At 39.1% G+C, this 21732-nt stretch overlaps 1 protein-coding gene across 2 annotated transcripts in view; it reads right to left on the bottom strand.

The window, feature by feature from the left end:
* The window catches only part of EXOC4 (exocyst complex component 4), a 683500-nt gene that overhangs the window by 638503 nt on the left and 23265 nt on the right, over positions 1 to 21732 (bottom strand). For both annotated transcript variants that reach the window (XM_066262321.1, XM_066262322.1), the window contains exon 3: positions 20505 to 20699. In XM_066262321.1, coding sequence (XP_066118418.1) covers positions 20505 to 20699 — 195 coding nt within the window. The remainder of the gene's footprint in view (positions 1 to 20504; positions 20700 to 21732) is intronic.

Here is a 21732-nt window from a genome sequence, read left to right as displayed (position 1 = left end):
TCCTTTTTTTTTTTTTTTTTTTAGTAAGGCAAGACTACTCCAGACAATTGATACATTTCCTATATGTATACTACAGAAAGACACAAGTGAAAATTTTTACAAGAGTCTCAACTAAATAAGAACACCAAAAATCTTTGGCTGCAAACAACAAAGGAACATGCCGCCAGCCCAGAAGAGGAAGACACCTGGGGCTCCAGTGGGCTCAGCGCTGCCAAGGACTTAAGGCTGTGGGGCTCTTAAAAGCAGTGTGGGGCTTCGGGCAGACTTCCCAAGAAAGCCAGCACAGGGCAAGGGCCTGGAGCAAGAACCTACTCCTGGCCCCCAACTCCTCAGGCAGGTAATCAGTGATCAAATCAGGCAATGAAAACACGCCCACACTTAAAATCAGTTTGCTAACTTCCTATCGATCTGACCCACTCAGGTGCCCCTTCTCCCTTCGGAAGCCGAGTACCTATAATGCAGACTCAGCATGCTCTCGCCATAAAGCAGGATGCTGTCTACCTCCATTCTCCCTTCATTACTTTGCTGCCCGGGCCTTTGCATGTTTTTATTTAATAAACCTTCATCAGCTCAAATGAAGGGTTGTTATTAGTTGAGCTAACAGCCAAATGATAATGCTCCAGAGAGAGATCACTGCTTGTTGGTGCATTAACAGAGAGAGCAGCAGGGCTGAGGTCAAGCACGTGTCAATGTAAATGAGGCAATATTAGGTACTAACGGGCTTAATGCAATAGACTGCCTGGAAGATAATGGAATTTCCAGGATGAAGCAAATGAGATGAAACTATTGATAAGTGAATGAAGGGGGGGGGGGAGGCTATGAGATAAAGTGTGCTCAAAGAAAAGGCCGTCTACTTGTGAATTCCTTTCTTTAAAGTATTTTCAAATCTATCCTAGAAAACAAAACTCAAAAGAGATCAAATGAGACTTCAAGCTTCATGAAAAATCTATCGTATTACTGCTGTGAAGCGCAGGCTTGTTCTAGAAGCACAGTGTTTTGTTAAGGTATTCTTAAGCTTTCTCTGGAGTTCTCCCTTTTTGTTTTTGTCTTGTTTTGTTCTGTTTTTCTTAAACATCAGGACATTCTACCACAAATAATTCCAATATTTTATTAACACAAATGTCTAGGGAGTGGAAGCCACGTCTTCTAAGATATTCCATCAGCCCAAGCCTCACAGAGTGACAGTATCTGAGAAATAAAATATAAGAATTTTTAAAGTTGTCAGCACTTTTACTGATTAAAAAAAGAAAATGGTGAGGCTCAAAAATGTACATTTTTTTCTTAATTTTTATTTTTCTTCCCAATTATAGAAGTAATACATGCTCAATCAAGAAAACTTGAGCCTGACCAGGCGGTGGCACAGTGGACAGAGCATTGGCCTGGGATGCTGAAGACCCAGGTTCAAAACCTCGATGTCACCAGCTTGAGCACAAGCTCATCTGGCTTGAGTGCAGGCTCACCAGCTTGAGCATGGGGTCACCAGCTTGAATGCAGGGTCACTGGTTTGAGCGCGGGGTCACCAGCTTGAGCGTGGGATCATAGACATGAAGCCATGGTTGCTGGCTTCAGCCCCAAGGTCACTGGCTTGAAGCCCAAGGTCGCTATCTTGAGTCTAAGGTCACTGGCTTGAACAAGGGGTCATTGGTTCCGCTGGAGCCCCCTGGTCAAGACACATATGAGAAGCAATCAATGAACAACTAAGAAGCCACAACGAAGAATTGATGCTTCTCATCTCTCTCCATTCCTGTCTATCTGTCCCTGTCTGTGCCTCTCTCTCTTGCTAAAAAAAAAAAAAAAGAAAACTTGAGCCCTGGCTGGTGGCACAGTGGACAGAGCATTGTGTTGGAGCACCACAGTCACCGGGTTGGAGCCCAGGGTCACTGGCTCAAGCTCTGGTCAGGACATTTATGAGAAGGAATTAATGGCAAAACTAAGTGGAACATCAAGTTGATGTCTCTCTCTCCCTCTTTCTCCCTCCTTCCCCCACCAAAAAAAGCAAACTTGACAAACTCAAAATCACAAAGGAAAATGATGGTCCATATTCTCAATAATTAGATTAAATAATATATTTTTAACTGACCCTTCCAATCACCTTCCACACAAAGTTTTTACAAAAACACTGTTATTTTTAAATATGCTTTTTTCCCTCAGAAACATTGATACATAAAGACACATGTAGCCCCAATGTTCATTGCAGCACTGTTCATAGTGGCCAAGACATGGAAACAACCAAAAAGCCCTTCAATAGAAGACTGGATAAAGAAAATGTGGCACATATACACTATGGAATACTACTCAGCCATAAGAAATGATGACATCAGATCATTTACAGCAAAATGGTGGGATCTTGATAACATTATATGGAGTGAAATAAGTAAATCAGAAAAAAACAAGAACTACATGATTCCATACATTGGTGGAACATAAAAACGAGACTAAGAGACATGGACAAGAGTGTGGTGGTTACCAGGGGTGGGGGGAGAGAGGACATGGGAGGGAGGGAGGGAGAGAGTTAGGGGGAGGGGGAGGGGCACAGAGAACTAGATAGAGGGTGGCGGAGGACAATCTGACTTTGGGCAAGGGGTATGCAACATAATTTAATGACAAAATAACCTAGACATGTTTTCTTTGAATATATGTACCCTGATTTATTAATGTCATCCCATTACCATTAATAAAAATTTATTTAAAATAAATAAATAAATATGCTTTTTTCATTTGGCAATACACTAGGAATATCTGCCCGTCACCAAATATATAATTTTTACTGTTTCCTACTAACCCACTAGATCAGTGGTTTCCAACCAGTGCTTAAAAACACTGCATTACATGACGACTCCACAAAGAGCTTAAACCAACTCCCTAGACTTAAGTCACTGCTTTTTTACTTTCATAAACCCTACTGTGATAATTATCCTTATATACGTATTTTTGAACACATAATTAAAATTCTTAATTCTTTCCTTAACACGATAATCTAGAAGCAGAATTCCAAGTTTAAAATTATGTACATATTTAGGGCGTCTGATGCTCAACACCAAATTAAGAACCTTTTTTGTTCAAAATGAGCTTAAATTTGTTCACAATTACTTTTCTGCTGAAATGAAACTATACTTAACATCACATCAGAAAGATAAAATTGTAATTGCTTATGGAAAAGCTCATGAAAAAAAATCCTTCTTTGTTCCCAATCTTATGGTTCTTCCAATTCCCAGTTCCCATCAGGGTCCCATAGGGAGAGGCCTGGAATCCAGGTTTCTACTCCAAAATACAGGAGACGAGACCACTAGGCATACTACCCTCATTTAACAAGTGTCTCAAAGTCACTTATATTTGTCACCTTGTTATTCTGGAACAAGAGAAAGTTCCAGAACAACCATCCTCTTAAGAGTCAGCAAAAGAGGTCTCTGAGAATCACTTTGGGCTCACACTTAGATCAAGACAAGTCACCCACACTCTGCCGAAACCCCAAGTCCATTAGCACCGCTCTGTACTTATTATTCCTCTTTACTGACATGAACTATTTAAACCCCACAAAAGAATGCAAGAGAAATATGGCTTTTCTTCATTTTAAGAGCTAGACAACCACAAGTAATTAGTACTGGATGGATCTCAGATAATAGACTTCTTTAACAAGCTCCTTCTAGCTTATCAAGCCAAGCAAAAGCTCCAGCTCAGCATTCCCTGACCATCCTTAAGTTGAGATAGAGGGCTCCCATCAACAACATGCATTGTCACCTGCTACAGTTTATACATATCGAGGGTCACCATCTGGCCACAGACTGACCAATCAGAAACCTGTTCAAGCAACTCCACATGCAAGGCTGAAACTAAAGATGACAGACATGTCAGCAAAGGGTGTATGTGTTATTCTTGACTTCGATTCTTCTCCTACAGACAGATGTAAGTGTGTGAACACGCAGGCACACTCACACACAGTCAAGCTGATTAAAACATTCACAGTAGTGATGGTGTGCACTGGGCCAGAAATGGCACCCAATATAAACAAGCCCCAGACTACTGCTTTCTCTTTCTACTTGTCACTGTGTGACAGTGACGACAACAATGCTAGTGACCCATTTGTAAGTTCATACTGTCTTGTACTTTTACAGAGTACTTTACCTGTCCAAAATCTCATTTTTGTTCTCAAAACCATTCTATAACACAGACAGAGTATCTGTATAACCATTCTGCAGAGAGGATGCTAAAAACCAGGGAGAGAAAGTGATTTCTTTGTCTAAGCTCACAGAGCTGGTGAATTGTTGGGTCAGGACTGGAATTAGGAAGGCCTGGCTTTTAAATCCATTCTGTTTGCACTATACCATACTGTACCTAGCCACCACCTGTCAATAAATAAATGTGTGCCCCAATTTCAACCCATCACATCCCGGCAATAAGTCAGGTAAGAATCCCACAGCAAAATGCAGGAATCACAGCACCAAGATGTCAGCTTTGAAGACTTCCAAGTCAGCCCAAACCTGGACAGCATCCCAATCACCAAAAGATCACACTATAAAATCAGAATGAGAGTCTAATACTCATCAATCCTATCCAAAAACTGCAACAGAGGACAGCAACAAAGCAACAGCAGTCAAACTGCTGACACACATCTGTATATAAATGTGTCTCAGGGCAGTGTCTGTCAATAGGCAAATATTTGGTTTCTACCTACACAGAGCTCATATCAAATAAAGTTAAGGGCAATTAGTTTGCTTTAATGCATAGCATAGGCTGTACCTTACAGCCATGCTTGCAAATTTGCTATAAACTGGAATCGCCTGGACAATGTCAAAACTAACTGAAGCTAGTGTCCCACCCACAGATCTAGGCTGTGGCCTGGACTTTAAAATTCTCTTTTATTAATTTATTAAAATTGGTTTTTATTTTTCAATTACAGTTGACGTACAATATTATATTAATTTCAGATGCACAACATAGTGATTAGGCACTTATATAATTTACGAAGTGTTTGCCCCAATAAGTCTAGCAACCCATCTGACAGGACACACAGTTGTTATAATGTATATTGACTATATTCCCTAGGCTGCACTTTACATCCCTGTGTCCTGAAGGATTCCCTAATGTGCAGTTTTTGGGGACATACTCCCCTCCAGCCAAGTAAGTATTAAAACTCATGTGGTCTATCAAAAAATCTGTACCTGATTCTTTTTGGTAAGTTATTAGTATAGAATACTGGCATCGGTCTCTCAAGTCAATACACTAGGAACAGAGGGGCTTTAATGGTGGCTATTTCATTATTGATCACTGATATATTTTGTATCATGTTGTAGAGAAATCTATACTGAATATTACTACATTTGCGGAGGCACTGAACCATTCTCAGAACAAGTTCAGTAAGTGCACTAGAGTGTTCCAGCTCCTGATATTTATGGAGCATTCATCTCAACACCATTTCCAGAGTCATGAGGAGAAAAGAAAGTCTTAGGAGATCTCAGAAACTTTCAAGTCAGATGAAAGGGGTGGGCCCCTTTTTTCTTACTTGTACATTAACCATTTGATAATGGACACATGATCACCCCTTCCCTGACCTTAGTATGAGAAAAGTATTTGCTAATGATGAAGTTTTACTGGCACCAACCGAAGAACCTCATTGGTCCACTGTTCCTGCTGTTGGAGCACTAACAGAAAGAGCACTTTAACATCAACTACCCTAACACTGAAATCAACATTTTTTTTTTTTTTACAGGGACAGAGAGAGTCAGAGAGAGGGATAGACAGGGACAGACAGACAGGAACGGAGAGAGATGAGAAGCATCAATCATCAGTTATTTGTTGCGAGACCTTAATTGTTCATCGATTGCTTTCTCATATGTGCCTTGACCGCGGGCCTTCAGCAACCCCTTGCTTGAGCCAGCGACCTTGAGTCCAAGCTGGTGAGCTTTTGCTCAAACCAGATGAGCCCACGCTTAAGCTGGTGACCTCGGGGTCTCGAACCTGGGTCCTCTGAATCCCAGTCCAATGCTCTATCCACTGCACCACCACCTGGTCAGACTGAAATCAACATTTTTGATGAGCAGCCTTCAACAGGCTTATATCTGATTATAATACTCGACAGAATAACACATTTAATACTTAGAAATTTTGCAAGAAACTGATCTTGGATAGTTTATCAACAAGTTACATTGCTTATTATTAGACAGTCAATGGGTGCTCCATGAACACATACTTGATTTAGGTTGAGCAGGTAACTGATGACACAGAATCTGAAATCTGTCCATGTCAAATCCCAAAAAGAAGGCATAGTACCTTGGGGTCTTGATCATCCATTAGCACATGTGTTAAGAGCAGATTAGACTTGTTTTCTGAGAAAAATCCTATCTATCTGCCTGCAGTAATTCCTTTGATTATATAAAATGTGGAACAGTCTTTCATTCAGACAGATGTCCATGCTAGGCAAAAAGAAAAGAAATAAAAAATGCTTAACTTGCCAGCCCTGCTTCAACTCCTTTTCCAGCTCCAGACAAGTCTGCCTCAGAACCATTTTTGAGATTGTAACATGGTAGCCATCACCACGTCCTTTCTTACAGTATCAATAAAAATAAGCAAGTAATTATAAATACCATTTTTAAGCACTCACTATGGATACTGTTTACATGTGTAACTTAATATCTCATAATCCCTTCAACCACCCTTGGGAGATACATATTTTTCTCAACTCCAACTTTTGGCAAAGTCAAATTAAATAACTAGCCCTAAATCATCAAGCCAGTGAAAGTCAAAGCTGGATTCCAGCACAGGTCCATCTGAGCCACACTAAGGCCCGTGCAACACTCACAATCTTGAATGTTGTTCAAAAATTGTAAAGAATCTTGTATATTACGAATAGACTTATTTTCATTGTAGAGACTTAAAAAACTCTGCAATCAAATAACTGCCTTACTCTCTTTATCCCCCAGATGTGGCCACACTTCCACAGTGTAAGTGAAATACTTCCACTATATCATTCTCTCTGCAAAGCGCTCTGGGACCCTCTGGGAAGAAGGCAGCTACATAAATATGTTATTATTATAATCATCATCATAATTCTTATCTGTTATACAGCTATGGATTCTTTTTAAGGAGGCACATAAATAATAAAAAGACAAAATGATTAAGAGATATTCAAAATCTCTCTAGTCCCTGCAAGACTTAGAAAAGAAAAAATTTATTTTGGTCTCAAGCCTTGTCACTGTCAGCTAACGTGCCTCAAAGCTACTAGAGCTGGCTTGGCTCCCACTGATTGAATGCAATTAGGAACTGGCTTCTATGGGTTGATAAATCAGAACTTTTGTGAGTGATTTTCGAAGCTTGTGTGTGCAATTCCAGTGTAATGCAGAATTCTACACAAATTTTCCTTTAAAAAAGTTCATAAAAATATTAACTATCGCGAAATGACTTCCTGGTTAGCTCATGCAACTGGGAAGACACTGCTAGTCTTCTATTACTAATTCTTCCCAGAATTAATCAGTCATTGTACATTAGAACCAGCAGCTGGAGTGTTTTGAGTGATAATGAAACCTGTAACAAGGCATCTTCAGCCGTCTCTTCGAGACAATAAGGGAATTAAAATTTCAATTTAAATGCAGAGGTTTGAAACACGCTTCACTGGCAAAATTACTTCAATTAATGTGAGTGGAATATAAAGGACGGACTGCAGAAATGTGAGGCAGCAACCAGAAATTATGTCATTAATGTGCTTGCATCAACGCAGCACAATGGCTGCAGAGGTCTCATTTAAAGCGCACATATCACAAAGCTACAGGCTCCAGTATAAATCAAGTCTCTGATTTCAACATGACGGATACAGGCTTCTTGTCGGATCACGTCTAGCTTTTTGTAAGCTAACGGCAGCTGTTTACCTTGAAAAGGGAAACAAAAGGCCATGCCTATTTGCAGACAGTGCCAGTCATGACAATTTAATTATTTTATGCAATACTCGGGTTATCATATCAAAAGGAGAAATGAATATTCCATCCACAAGCCAGCTATGGCCGTGAGACCAGTCCAATGCTGAAGGATGAACTGCGGGAGCTGACAAGAGCCAGGGTCACCCTGATTTATTTACTTAGGATTTATTAACCTGAGTAAAGATTCAATTACTGGGCATCTGCACCTGCCTTAAAATAAAAATGCAAAATCTTTTGTTAAAAGAATCCAAGGGAACTCAGAGGGTTTCAAAAGACTAGCTTATTGTGATTCACTTTCCTCCGATGTCTTTAGCAAAGATTTCCATTTGGACCCTCAGATGCCTTAGTAGAGTTTACTTCTAATATCACACAACCAAGGAAGAAGGAAATATGATTCTTTCTTCATATGAAGCCTACTGAAAGAGCAATTATACGCCTTACTATTTACTCATAAACAAAAGGCCAAATATAGCACTATTTTTTACCTTTAAGCACACTTTACACCCTACCTCCATGAAACCTTTATCGTATAGGAAGACATGCCAATGCCCTAGGTCATGCAGAGCGCTTACCTGGTCTAGGAAATGAGGATGTATCAGAAACCTCTCCCTCATAGGGTTGAGAGAATTAAATGCGTTAACAAATGTAACATACTTAAAAGGGTACCAGCAAATAGTAACTATTCAATACATACTAGCTATTATATGATTATCTTTGTTGTAAAAATATTAGAAACTACAGAACCATAAAAGAGCAAAAAACAAAAAATAGAGGAGAAAAAGCAGCCTGGAGCCCCAGAGAGAGACTAAAATGCCTTTTTCTGTTTAGTGATACAAAACTCCTTCGCACAGTTACCCATCTGACTAATGATGTGTGAGCTCTGACTATGACTGTGCTAAGTACAGACAGAAACAGGTAAGATACAGCCCCTGCCCTCCATGACCTACCACACAAACAAAGGCAATTATGTTACATAGGAATACATACAGCTTTTGAAACAAAGAAAAGCATCTACTTATGTTAAGTATTTTTACCACAATAAAAATACATAATATTTCAAAAGAAAAGTATCAAATTACCTGAGACATTATAAGATCATAAAATTTGAGCCAACTCTTAAAGAATAAATCTTCATTTTCCAGGCAGACAGGATTGGGATTAGTTTCAAGAAAATATATGGTCAATTAAAAAAAATTCTATAGCATCCCTGTATCAGCAACAAATAACTAGACATTGCAATTAATAACCATTGTTATAACAAACAAAAATGATACTCTGAAATAAAACAAAATAATATATGTAATACATTATCTCTAAGGAATGCATGACTAAGCATTATTAAAAGGAGCATAAACAACCCTGACCTGTGGTGGATAAAGTGTCAACCTGGAATGCTCAAGTTGCTGGTTCACAATCCTGGGCTTGCCCAGTCAAGGCACATATGACAAGCAATCAATGAACAACTAAAGTGAAGCAACTATGAGTTAATACTTCTCTCCCCCCAGACCCTATTCTCTGTAAAATCAATAAATAAAATCTTTAAAAGAAAATTAAAAAGAACATAAATGAAGACTTCAATAAAAGAGAGACATGTTCCTCTTCATTGAAAGACTTAAACTGCGCCTGACCTGTGGTGGCGCAGTGGATAAAGCGTCGACTTGGAATGCTGAGGTTGCTGGTTCAAATCCCTAGGCTTGCCTGGTCAAGGCACATATGGGAGTTGATGCTTCCTGCTCCTCCCCACTTTCTCTCTCTCTCTCTCTCTCTCTCTCCTCTCTAAAAATGAATAAATAAATTTAAAAAATAGCTAATATTTAAAAAAAAAAAAAAGAAAGACTTAAACTGCAAAGACGAAATTCTCTTAAATTTAATCCAAATGCCAACACACTTTTTGTGGAGCTTAACAAGCTGATACTAAAATTCATGTGGAAGAGCAAAGGGCCAAGAATAGCATAGATAGACAATTCTGAATAGCAAGCGGAGGGAATGTCTTCGCCTGCTATCATGATATATTTAAAAAGTACAGTAATTAAAACAGCATGGTTTTGGTGCAGATACAGATGAGACCATGGGAACAAAATAAAAAGCCCAGAAAAACCCATGCATGTGTGAAAACTACCAAGTTTTCACAAGACCAAGACGGCATTAAGTCCATAGGAAATGGACTCAATAAATGGTCTGAGTCAAGTGGGGAAAATAGATTCTACATGGATTAAAACAGTGGTTCTCAACCTATGGGTCCCGACCCCGGCGGGGGTTGAACGACCAAAACACAGGGGTCGCCTAAAGCCATCGGAAATACATATAAAAATGTATTGTATAATAAATATGTATTTTCCGATGGCTTTAGGCGACCCCTGTGTTTTGGTCGTTCGACCCCCACCAGGGTCACGACCCACAGGTTGAGAACTGCTGGATTAAAGGAAGACATAGGAGATTCTCTTTATTGCAGTGGGACAGAAAGAACATTCTTAAAATAAAAAATCACATTATATAATGGAAAATGAATGAGAAATTTTATTGCATTAAATTTTAAAACTAGCCTGACCAGGCGGTGGCGCAGTGGATAAAACGTCGAACTGGGATGCGGACGACCCAGGTTCAGGACCACAAGGTCGCCAGCTTGAGCGCGGGCTCATCTGGTTTGAGCAAAAAGCTCACCAGCTTGAACCCAAGGTCACTGGCTCCAGCAGGGGGTTACTCGGCCTGCTGAAGGCCCGCAGTCAAGGCACATATGGGAGGGCAGTCAATGAACAACTGAGGTGTTGCAACACGCAATGAAGAACTAATGATTGATGCTTCTCGTCTCTCTCCGTTCCTGTCTGTCTGTCCCTGTCTATCCCTCTCTCTGACTCACTCTGTCTCTGTAAAAAATAAATAAATAAAATTTTTTAAAAAATTTAAAACTTCTTTATAACAAAAGACACCATAAACAAAGTAAAAAGATATACCAACTGAGAAGACATTTACAATCCATCCAACAGACAAAAAATCAGTAATCAGAACATAGAAAGAACCACAAATAGCAAAGAGAAACTTCTGAGACATGCATCTCATACACTAACCCTTTTCTGAAAGTGACTGTTCTTCCCTCCCAATCCCCAACCACAGTTTTCATTGGAGCTGACAATTATATACCCAAGCGGGCCCAATGTAGATCTTACCCATGTATTTTTGAATTAGAAGATTACTTTCTTCTGCAAAACTGAAGAGGTGTACACTATAGTCTATACTCCTTCTCCCCAAACATCGAGCCCCACCCACAGTGGAAGAAACATCTACAGTAGAACAATGAAGATGACAAGTAAAAGAACATACAGGTGGCATTCCACACGTATGCCTGTCTTTTTGGCAGGCTGGTTGCATGAGCAAAGCAATTCTTGTACCTAAGCTATCTAGAGTTGGATTTCTATAGCATGCAACCAAGAATTTAAAGACATATTTAATGACATTCTTAAGAAAATAAATCAGAAAAAAATGACTATTCATTATTGATTAACTCTTAAAAATATAAATTAGCCCTTAAGTCCTAAAAGCCTAAAACAAAAATGTGAAATCCTAAAAGAACATGATTAACATGGAAATGCATTTTAACAACCTATTTTTAATATATGGCACTTATTTAAAAAGAGGCCAGTACAAAAAAAAATGTTATTCAAATAGATGTGTATATGCTGAATTTATTATATAAGCTTATCTATTCTGATTGCTGAATCTTGATAATTTAGCACCTATATGCATCCTAATGCATAAACCAAGAATAGAGCTGAAATGTGACGTAGGTTTTTTTTTGGTCGGACACCCTAAAGTCATTATTAAGGAAGATGTATGTCAGTATGAACAAAATACTGAAAATAGCCAATTTTATCGCCACTCCCAAGAACAGATCATTATTAACCTCCTTTGACTGTGGAAATTGACTATTCATAACCATCACGGATTTTAAAATAGGATATCATGGCACATCTCACCTTTGGGTGACCAAATTTCCTTAAAAGCTTCTTATGAAGGACTTATAGCAAAATTCTTCTTGCAAGTCTGAATGAATTAGAATCACTTAGAGGATTTAACCTGTTTCTCCTACCAAATACTCTCAGTGATTTTTCCAATGTTACTGCCGATCCAATTTGCTGACAACAAAGGTAAGAGACTTTCACCTGCTGTGGAAAAGAAAAGCCAAATACAGTCCATCAACTGCTGAGAGCATCTTTCCGAGGCAGCTCTGAATGAGGCAGAAGTGGGGTGTTTCTGTGGATGGGAAGGCAGAGACAGCAGCTCTAAGAGGCACTCAGGCCCTGGGAAAGGTAGGGTTATTAGAGAGCAAGATGTGTATTTTCATTTTATAGTCATCTCTTTTTCATTATTATTTATTGATTTGAGAAAGAGATATTTGTTTTTTGTTCTACTTATTTATGCATTCATTGGTTATTCCTTTTATGTGCCCTGACCAGGAATTAAACCCACAACCTTAGCATAACCGGACAATGCTCTAATTAGCTAAGCTACCCAGCCTGTGCTATTCTTCTTCTTGATGCTCAGTCAAATGCACCACCACTTGCCACCTGCTCTGGATTTTCTTGTCTAATTCAAAAAGTAGCAAAGTGGGTTAATACATAAGTTTAAGGCTAGGCTGTGGCATACTCTCAATTGACAAAGTAACTTTTAAAATGATTTTCTTTCTTATCAATTTAAAGGAAAGAACAAAGCCCTAATGTAAAAATTCCTTCAAAGAATTTGTGGAACATGAAGGTTATAAACTGGCACAAGTTCTCTTTCATGCAGATTTCAGTTTTTAAAACAGGATTCAGTGGAGAGGGAAATGACGATGGAATAGGCGGATGTTACAACTCCCATGTCCCAGAACCAAAGTGGATTACAACTTAACGTAGAAACAATCATCTTGAAAAACCAACTTGGGACTAAACTAAGAGGAATCTATAACCAAGCATCAGAGAAGAAGCCACACTGAGATTGGTAGGAAGGGCGGAGATGCAGAAAGAGCTGCCCCGCTCCCAGGAATGAGAGGCAGCTCAGAGAGTTTCTAACGACGGGGAGGGTTGCCCAGAAATTTGTTGGTCCTTAGCCCCACGACCGGAACTCCAGCCTAGAACCCCGCAGTGATTTTCAACCTTTTTTTTTCATGGCACAAACACACACTAATTACTAAGGTCAATGCCCCTGACTAAATACAACCATTTTCATCTCATGGCACAAATAAATTAGTTACCAAGGGAGAAGAGGTCAGGGCCCCTTTTTCTTTAGTAATTAGTTTATGAGTGCGTGAGAAACAAAGGTTGAAAATCACTGGACTAGAGGACGCATACAGACAGTATTTAGCTTAAAGAAGAGCCGGGTTACTGTTTGCAAGAAGGAGACAGAACTCTCAGAATCAGGCTCTGTCTTAAAGGGACTGCGCAGAAAACGTCACTTACAGCCACTTACCCAGGGCTCCACGAGCAGGGAGCACTGAGAGGACTGGAGTTGCAAGAGGAGAGTGTAGTCTCGGGGGCAAAGGGAAAGACTGTGGGAGACAGCCACCCTGAACCCTGTACTGGGTCACTGCCCAAACCTAAAGTGGCCATTTATCCTGGGAGAACCAAGCCAGCAAAGGGAAGCAAATACCCCACCCACCAGAGGCGCTCCTGCTCCAGTCAGTGCAGAGATTCACAAAGAAGCAGGGGCACATCAGGAAAACAGGTGAGTGCTGAGATCTGGGCTACACCATCCCCCAAACTGCTGAGTACCCTCAGAAAGGGTCCGGCAGCAGCCCAGGCAATTGGCCCACGCAGCGGGGAGGGGCAGAACCCAGTGAGGCAGCCCACACAAGGCAGCGGGGGGTGGAGCCTGGAGAGGCAGCCTGCAGGCCTGTGGGGGGCAGAGCCCAGTGAGGAGAGGACACCCCCGCACCTGTGGGGCAGCCCGAGATGTGGCTGGAAAGCCCACGAACCCAGCAGTGTCGGTGCCCAAGTGCCCGAGGAGGCAGCAGCAGTGGGGGGCCGGTAAAAGATCACATCTCGGGAATAGAGGCCACACACCCAGGCCAAGTGTAGATAAAAGCCAGCCTAAGAGTGCAGCTGATATTTACAAGGGCATCAGGGCCCAGCAGAGGTAGCCACAAATTCTGGATCACCTGCAGCTCCAAGAAGGTTGCTAAGGGCCAGTCATTAGTAGTGACCCCCTACTGGTCTGCACCAGATTCTGGCCAGGGCGGTCGAGGTGTGGTACATCCAGTGGCTAGATACAGAGAGCATCAGCTCAGGACATAACAACCCTAGAGTGGTATCTTAAGGAAAGGCCCCTTACATCTGACCCAGCTAAGGCATAGAAAACACTGACACAAATAGCAAAAATAGCAGTAGTAGCAGACAAGTAGTCGACAGCAGATTACAAACAACAGCTGAAGCCAACCCAAGAAGATCTAGAAATAACACACACACAAAAAAAAGCTGGAGGCAGTCTACACCAACCCTATACTCAGCTAGCTACACAAACAACACATCCAAAGGAGCAATCTATACAGAGACAAAATAAGAAGACAGAAAAGTGCAATTCAAATGAATCAACAAGAGAAATCCCCAGATAAAGAACAGAATGAGATGGAAATAATGAAGATACCAGATGTAGAGTTTAGAATAATGATTGTTAAGATGCTCAAGGATCTTAGAGCAACAATAGATGGACATAATGAGCACCTAAACAGAGATAACAAGCATCAAAAAGGACAATGAAATCATAAGAAAGAATCAGACAGAAATGACAAAGACAATATCAGAAATGAAGACTAAACCAGAAGGAACTAAAAGCAGACTGGATGAAGCAGAGCATCAAATCAGCAATTTAGAGGACAAGATAAGGGAAAGCGCGAAAGTAAAACAGCAAGAAAAAAAAAAGATCAAAATGTCTGAGGGAACTCTAAGAGAGCTCTGTGACAATATGAAGAGAAACAACATCCACGTAATAGATTCCTGAAAAGAAGAAAAAGAACAAGGGATAGAGAACCTGATTAAAAAAATCATAGCTGAACACTTCCCTAAATTGATGCAGAAAAAAGTCACACAAGTTCAAGCACAGAGAATCCCATTAAAAAGGAACCCAAAGAGACCTACACCAAGACACATCAAAATTAAAATACCAAAGCTAAGAGATAAAGAAAGAATACTAAAAGTTGCAAGAGAAAAGCAGTCAATTACCTACAAAGGAGCCCCCATAAGGATGACATCTGATTTTTCAACAGAAACACTTGAGTCCAGAAAGGAATAGCAAAAAATATTCAAAGTAATGCAGAACAAGAGCCTACAACCAAGACTTTTTTATCTAGCAAGGCTATCGTTTAATATTGATGGAGAAATAAAAAGTTTCCCAGACAAAAAAAATAACTTAAGGAATTCATTACAACCAAACCAATGCTACAAAAAATGTTAAGGGGCCTGTTGTAAACAGAACAAAGGGGTTAAAAAATCTAGTAAAAGAGGAATGTAGATTTGAAGAATAAAATGGCAATAAACAACTACATATCAATAATAACCTTAAATGTAAATGGATTAAATGCTCCAAACAAAAGACACAGGGTAGCTGCATGGATAAAAAACAGGACCCATACATATGCTGTCTACAAGAGATCTACCTCAAAACAAAAGTTATGCATAGACTGAAAGTAAAGGGATGGAAAAATATTTCATGCAAATGGAAATGAAAAACAAGCTGGGGTAGCAATACTTATATCTGACAAAACAGACTTTAAAACAAAGGCTATAAGGCAGTGGTAGTCAACCTGGTCCCTAATGCCCATTAGTAGGCATTCCAGCTTTCATGGTGGGTGGTAGCGGAGCAACCAAAGTATAAATTAAAAGATAAATTTAACTATAGTAAATTGTTTTATAAAGATTTATTCTGCCAAACTTAGCGAAAATCTGACATAAAGTATCTGGTAAGTAATTATTATATGCTTCAACTTGCAGTACCTCTGCTTTATAAATTTTATAAAAATAAAGTTACTTCCCTACTTTATAAATCACCATTACTGTGGAACCAGTGGGCAGTTAGAAAATTTTACTACAAACAGAGATACAAAAGTGGGCGGTAGGTAAAAAAGGTTGACTACCTCTGCTATAAGGGATAAAGAAGGTCACTACATAATGATAAAGGGAGCAATTGAACAGGAAGATATAACCATTATAAATATCTATGCACCTAATATAGGAGCACCTAAATATATAAAGCAGATTTTGATGGACATAAAGGGCGGGATAAATAGCAATATTATAAAGGTAGAGGATTTCAATACCCCACTAACATCACTGGATAGATCCTCAAGAAAGAAAATTAACAAAGAAACAGCAGCCTTATAGGAAACACTAGATCAACTGCATTTAACAGGTATCCTCAGAACCTTTCACAATAAAGCAGCAGAATCTACATTCTTTTCAAGTGTTCATGATACATTCTCTAGGATAGACCACATGTTAGGACACAAAACGAGTCTCAATAAATTTAAGAACATTGAAATCATATCAAGCATCTTCTCTGATCAAAATAGCATGAAACTAGAAATCAACTACAATAGAAAAACTGAAAAACATTGAAACACTTGGAAACTAAATAGCATGTTATTAAATGACAAATGGGTTAACAAAGAGATCAAGGAAGAAATAAAAAATTTCCGTATAACAAATGAAAATGAACATACAACAAGTCAAAATTTATGGGATACAGCAAAAGCAGTCTTGAGAGGGAAGTTCATAACATTATAGGCATACCTTAGAACAGGGGTCCTCAAACTACGGCCCACGGACCGCATGCGGCCCCCTGAGGCCATTTATCCGGCCCCTGCTGCACTTCCAGAAGGAGCACCTCTTTCATTGGTGGTCAGTGAGAGGAGCATAGTTCCCATTGAAATACTGGTCAGTTTGTTGATTTAAATTTACTTGTTCTTTATTTTAAATATTGTATTTGTTCCTGTTTTGTTTTTTTACTTTAAAATAAGATATGTGCAGTGTGTATAGGGATTTGTTCATAGTTTTTTTTATAGTCCGGCCCTCCAACAGTCTGAGGGACAGTGAACTGGCCCCCTGTGTAAAAAGTTTGGGGATCCCTGCCTTAGAAGCAAGACAAAGCTCAAATATACAGTTTAACCCTGCATCTAAAAGAACTAGAAAAAGAACAGCAAGTAAAGCCCAGAACTAGTAGAAGGAAGGAAATAGTAAGATCACAGAGGAAATAAATGACATAGAGGCTAAAAAAACAATACAGAGGATCAATGAAACCAAGAGCTGGTTCTTTGAAAAGGTAAACAAGATTGATGAACCTTTAACCAGACTCATCAAGAAAAAAAGAGAGGACTCAAATAAAATTAGAAATGTGAGTGGAGAAGTAACAACTGACACAGCAGAAATACAAAGGATTGTAAGAAAATACTATGAAGAACTGTATGCCTAAAAATTAGACAACCTAGGTGAAATGAACAAATTTCTTGAAACATACAATCTTTCAAAAATCAATCTGGAAGAATCAGAAAATCTAAACATACTGATTACAACAAATGAGATCGAAACAGGTATCAAAAAACTCCCAATAAACAAAAGCCCTGGGCCAGATGATTTCACAGAGAATTCTACCAAATATCCAAAGAGGAACTAACTCCTATCCTTTTCAAGCTATTTCAAAAAATTCAAGAGGAGGGAAAACTTCCAAAGCTCCTTTTATGAGGCAGGCATAATTCTCATTCCAAAACCAGGCAAAGACACTACAAACAAAGAAAATTATGGGCCAATATCCTTGATGAATTTAGACACTAAAATTCTCAACAAAATGTTAGCAAACCAGATCCAGCAATACATGAAAAAAATCATACATCATGATCAAGTGGGATTTATTTTGGGGAGACAAGGGTGGTACAGTATTTGCAAATCAATCAATGCGATTCATCACATAAACAAAAGGAAGGAGAAAAATCATGATAATATCAACCGATGCAGAAAAAGCATCTGATAAAATCCAGCACCCATTTATGATAAAAAAAAATCTCAGCAAAGTGGGAATAACGGGAACAAAACTCAACATAATAAAGGCCATCTATGACAAACCCACAGCCAACATCATAATCAATGGACAGAAATTAAAAGCAATCCCCTTAAGATCAGGAACAAGGCAGAGATGCCCCCTTTTGTCACTCTTATTCAACATAGTTCTGGAAGTCCTAGCCACAGCAACCAGACAAGAAGAAGAAATAAAAGGCATCCAAATTGGAAAAGAAGTAAAACTATCATTATTTGCTGATGATATGATACTGTACATAGAAAACTCTAAAGTCTCAGTCAATATACTGGACCTCATAAATGAAATCAGCAAGGTGGTAAGATATAAAATTAATATTCAGAAATCAGAGGCATTTTTATACACCAACAATGAACTCTCTGAAAGAGAAATTAAGAAAACAATCCCCTTCACTATTGCAACAACAAAAAATAAAGCACCTAGGAGTAAATTTAACCAAGGAGGTTAAAAACTTACACTTGGAAAATTATGAAACATTGATAAAAGAAATCCAGAAAGATGCAAACAAGTGGAAGCATATACCGTGCTCATGGATAAGAAAAATAAACATCATTAAAATGTCTGTATTACCCAGAGCAATTTATAAATTCAATGCAATTCCTATTAAAATACCAATGACATACTTCAAAGATATAGATCACATATTACAAAAATTTATTATGGAACCAAAAAAGAACACGAATAGCCTCAGCAATCTTAAAAAGGAAGAATAAAGTGGATGGTATCACACTTCCTGATATCAAGTTATACTACAAGGTCACTATACTCAAAACAGCTTGGTACTGGCATAAGAATAGGCATATAGATCAATGGAACAGAACAGAAAACCCAGAAATAAACCCAGACCTTTATGGACAATTGATATTTGACAAAGGAGGTAAGAGCATACAATGGAGTAAGACAGTCTCTTTAACAAATGGTATTGGGAAAACTGGACAGTTACCTGCAAAAAAATGAAACTAGACCACCAACTTACACCATTCACAAAAATAAACTCAAAATGATTAAAAGACTTAAATGTAAGTCATGAAACCATAATCATCTTAGAAGAAAACATAGGCAGTAAGCTCTCCGACATCTCTCGCAATATATTTGCTGATTTATCTCCACGGGCAAGTGAAATAAAGGACAGGATGAACAAATGGGACTACATCAAACTAAAAAGCTTTTGCACAGCTAAGACAATATGAACAAAATAAAAAGACAAACCACACAATGGGAGAACATATTCAACAATACGTCTGATAAGGGGTTAAAAATCAAAATTTATAAAGAACTTGTAAAACTCAACACCAGGAAGATAAACAATCCAATCAAAAAATGGGCAAAAGAGATGAATAGACACTTCTCCAAAAAGGACATACAGATGGCCATTAGGCAGATGAAAAATGTTCAACATCACTAATCATTAGAGAAATGCAAATTAAAACCACAATGAGATACCGCCTCACGCCAGTCAGAATGGATCTCATTAACAAAACAACACAATAGGTGCTGGGAGGATGTAGAGAAAAGAGAACCCTCCTGTGCTGCTGGTGGGAATGCAGACTGGTGTAGCCACTGTGGCAAACAGTACGGAGATTCCTCAAAAAATTAAAAATGGAACTGCCTTTTGACCCAGCCATCCCACTTTTAGGAATATATCCTAAGAACACCAAATCACTGATTCAAAAGAAGAAATGCACCCCCATGTTTATTGTAGCATTGTTTACAATAGCCAAGATCTGGAAACAGCCCAAGTGTCCGTCAGTGGACGAGTGGATTAAAAAGCAGTGGTATATATACAGAATGGAATACTATGCGGCTGTGAAAAAGAAGGAAATCTTATCTTTTGTGACAACATGGATGGACCTGGAAACTATTATGCTAAGTGAAACAAGCCAGGCAGAGAAAGAAAAATACCATATGACCTCACTCATTTGAGGAAACCAATGAACAATGTGAACTGAGGAACGGAATAGAGGCATAGGTAGGATCAAAGGGACCAGAGGGAAAGCAGACAGAGGGAAAGGGGATGAGAGGATGGGATCAGAGAAGGGAAAGAGATTGGTGATTATATATACATAACACAGCGTTATAGAGAGCAGGAAAGCAAATCCTGGAGGGAAGGGGGGAAGGAGTTGAGGGGAGGAAAGCAAGGGGGACATTGAGGGGAACAAGGGGGTGGGGGGGATATATTTGGTGAGATAGTTGAATTTATGTAAACACAATAAATTAAAAAAAAAAAAAAACGGGATTCAGTAACCAGCTTCCTCTGAAGCTAAAACATCTCTCATCACTAACCCAACATGATTAAAGTACTGATTTCTTAGCATTATATTTCTTCCCATTATTGCAAAGGTAGACAATACATAAATAATAACTGCTTATCATTTCAAATAGTGGAATTAGGCAGAGAAGCAGCCAAGCTTCACCTGGAAATACTCGTGAATCCCAAGAGTTCAGTGCGTAATGCACTACATGAAGTACAGGACTCTGAGGGGACAAACGGGAGTGCTTTGACACTGCAGCAGAAATGGCCATTAGCTCCGGCTGCTCTCTTACCAACATGTCGGTGGCACTGAGATAGTGCTTGCTGGCCATGCACTGTTCTAACTTTTGAGGCACTTGCTTGATATTCTCAATCTCATCCAGCAGGTTCAGGACATGCTTGTGCTCAATTCCTTCAATCCACAGTTTTCGAAGCTCGTCCCGTTTGCAGTGCAACAACATCTTGCATGAAAGCAGGTTTTCTTTGACCTACAATTAAACAGATTCACTCTTGAGTCAGTCCAAAGTGTTGCCAGTGTAAACTTGTACCTGGTTAGTGCTCTCTAATGGTACTAGTGTAACAATTCCTCATTCACACACCCGCCCAGTCTCCATGGTCAGTTCGCTCGCAAAATTCTAGTAATTCTGATTCTGACACTGACTTGCTTGGGTACATCTTCACCTCCCTGTGTCTGTATTTGCTCTCCTATAAAGTGAAAAAACTATCTTTGAGTGAAACTAGATAAAATTACTTACGATATAAAGCACTCAGAAAATATGAAGTACCACGCTGATGTAAATATATCCAAAAGGGAATAACTGATATGAGAGTCTACACTATTAATTCTTCCTCATTCTTTCTTGCATGGTTCCTATTCAGCTGATAGGTCAGCTGGTCCATCCTTCAAGATCAAGAACTTCAGCTAAAGTTTACAACCAGGGAACTGAGCATTCATCTGAACTGACTAAACTGAAGATAGACCAGTCTCCCAAAAAAAGAGTAGACACATCCAGAGATAATCTCAAAGTAAAAGGAATTGGGACATTCCAAGGACGTTTTACCATAAACTTTGCTTTAGATATTAAATATCACAAACAGCAAGCATTCTTCATAGATCTGCACAGTTTAGTGATCAGCACAGGCGAAGCCCAACTAAACAGGAAGAGGGGTAACAGGAACAGGGAATGTAGTCACAATGCACATGGTGAGCGCATTTTCACGTTCTTCCCTAATGAAAAATGACCATTCACAATTCACAGAACCACTTTCAAATACTTTTGACAGTCCTTACATGTTTCTCTCTCTCTCTCTCTCTCTCTTCCTCTCTCATTAAAATCAGTAAATAAAAATTAAAATTAAAAAAAGTAAGAAGACCCATACAAAAGATTGTGAATCAGAATGCAGATCAGACATGCAAGTTCTTAAACAAACCTTATACATACTACATCTTACTGAGCTACTGAAGCCTGTGCTCCATCACTATAAGAGAAAAACAGAAGAAACCCAGCATCTAGGGAAGGG

This window comes from Saccopteryx bilineata, chromosome 2 (genome assembly GCF_036850765.1).
Source record: "Saccopteryx bilineata isolate mSacBil1 chromosome 2, mSacBil1_pri_phased_curated, whole genome shotgun sequence".
Classification (NCBI taxonomy): Eukaryota; Metazoa; Chordata; class Mammalia; order Chiroptera; family Emballonuridae; genus Saccopteryx; species Saccopteryx bilineata.
The sequence above is the reverse complement of the archived record's forward strand: the minus strand, read 5'-3'. Positions and strand labels throughout refer to the sequence as shown.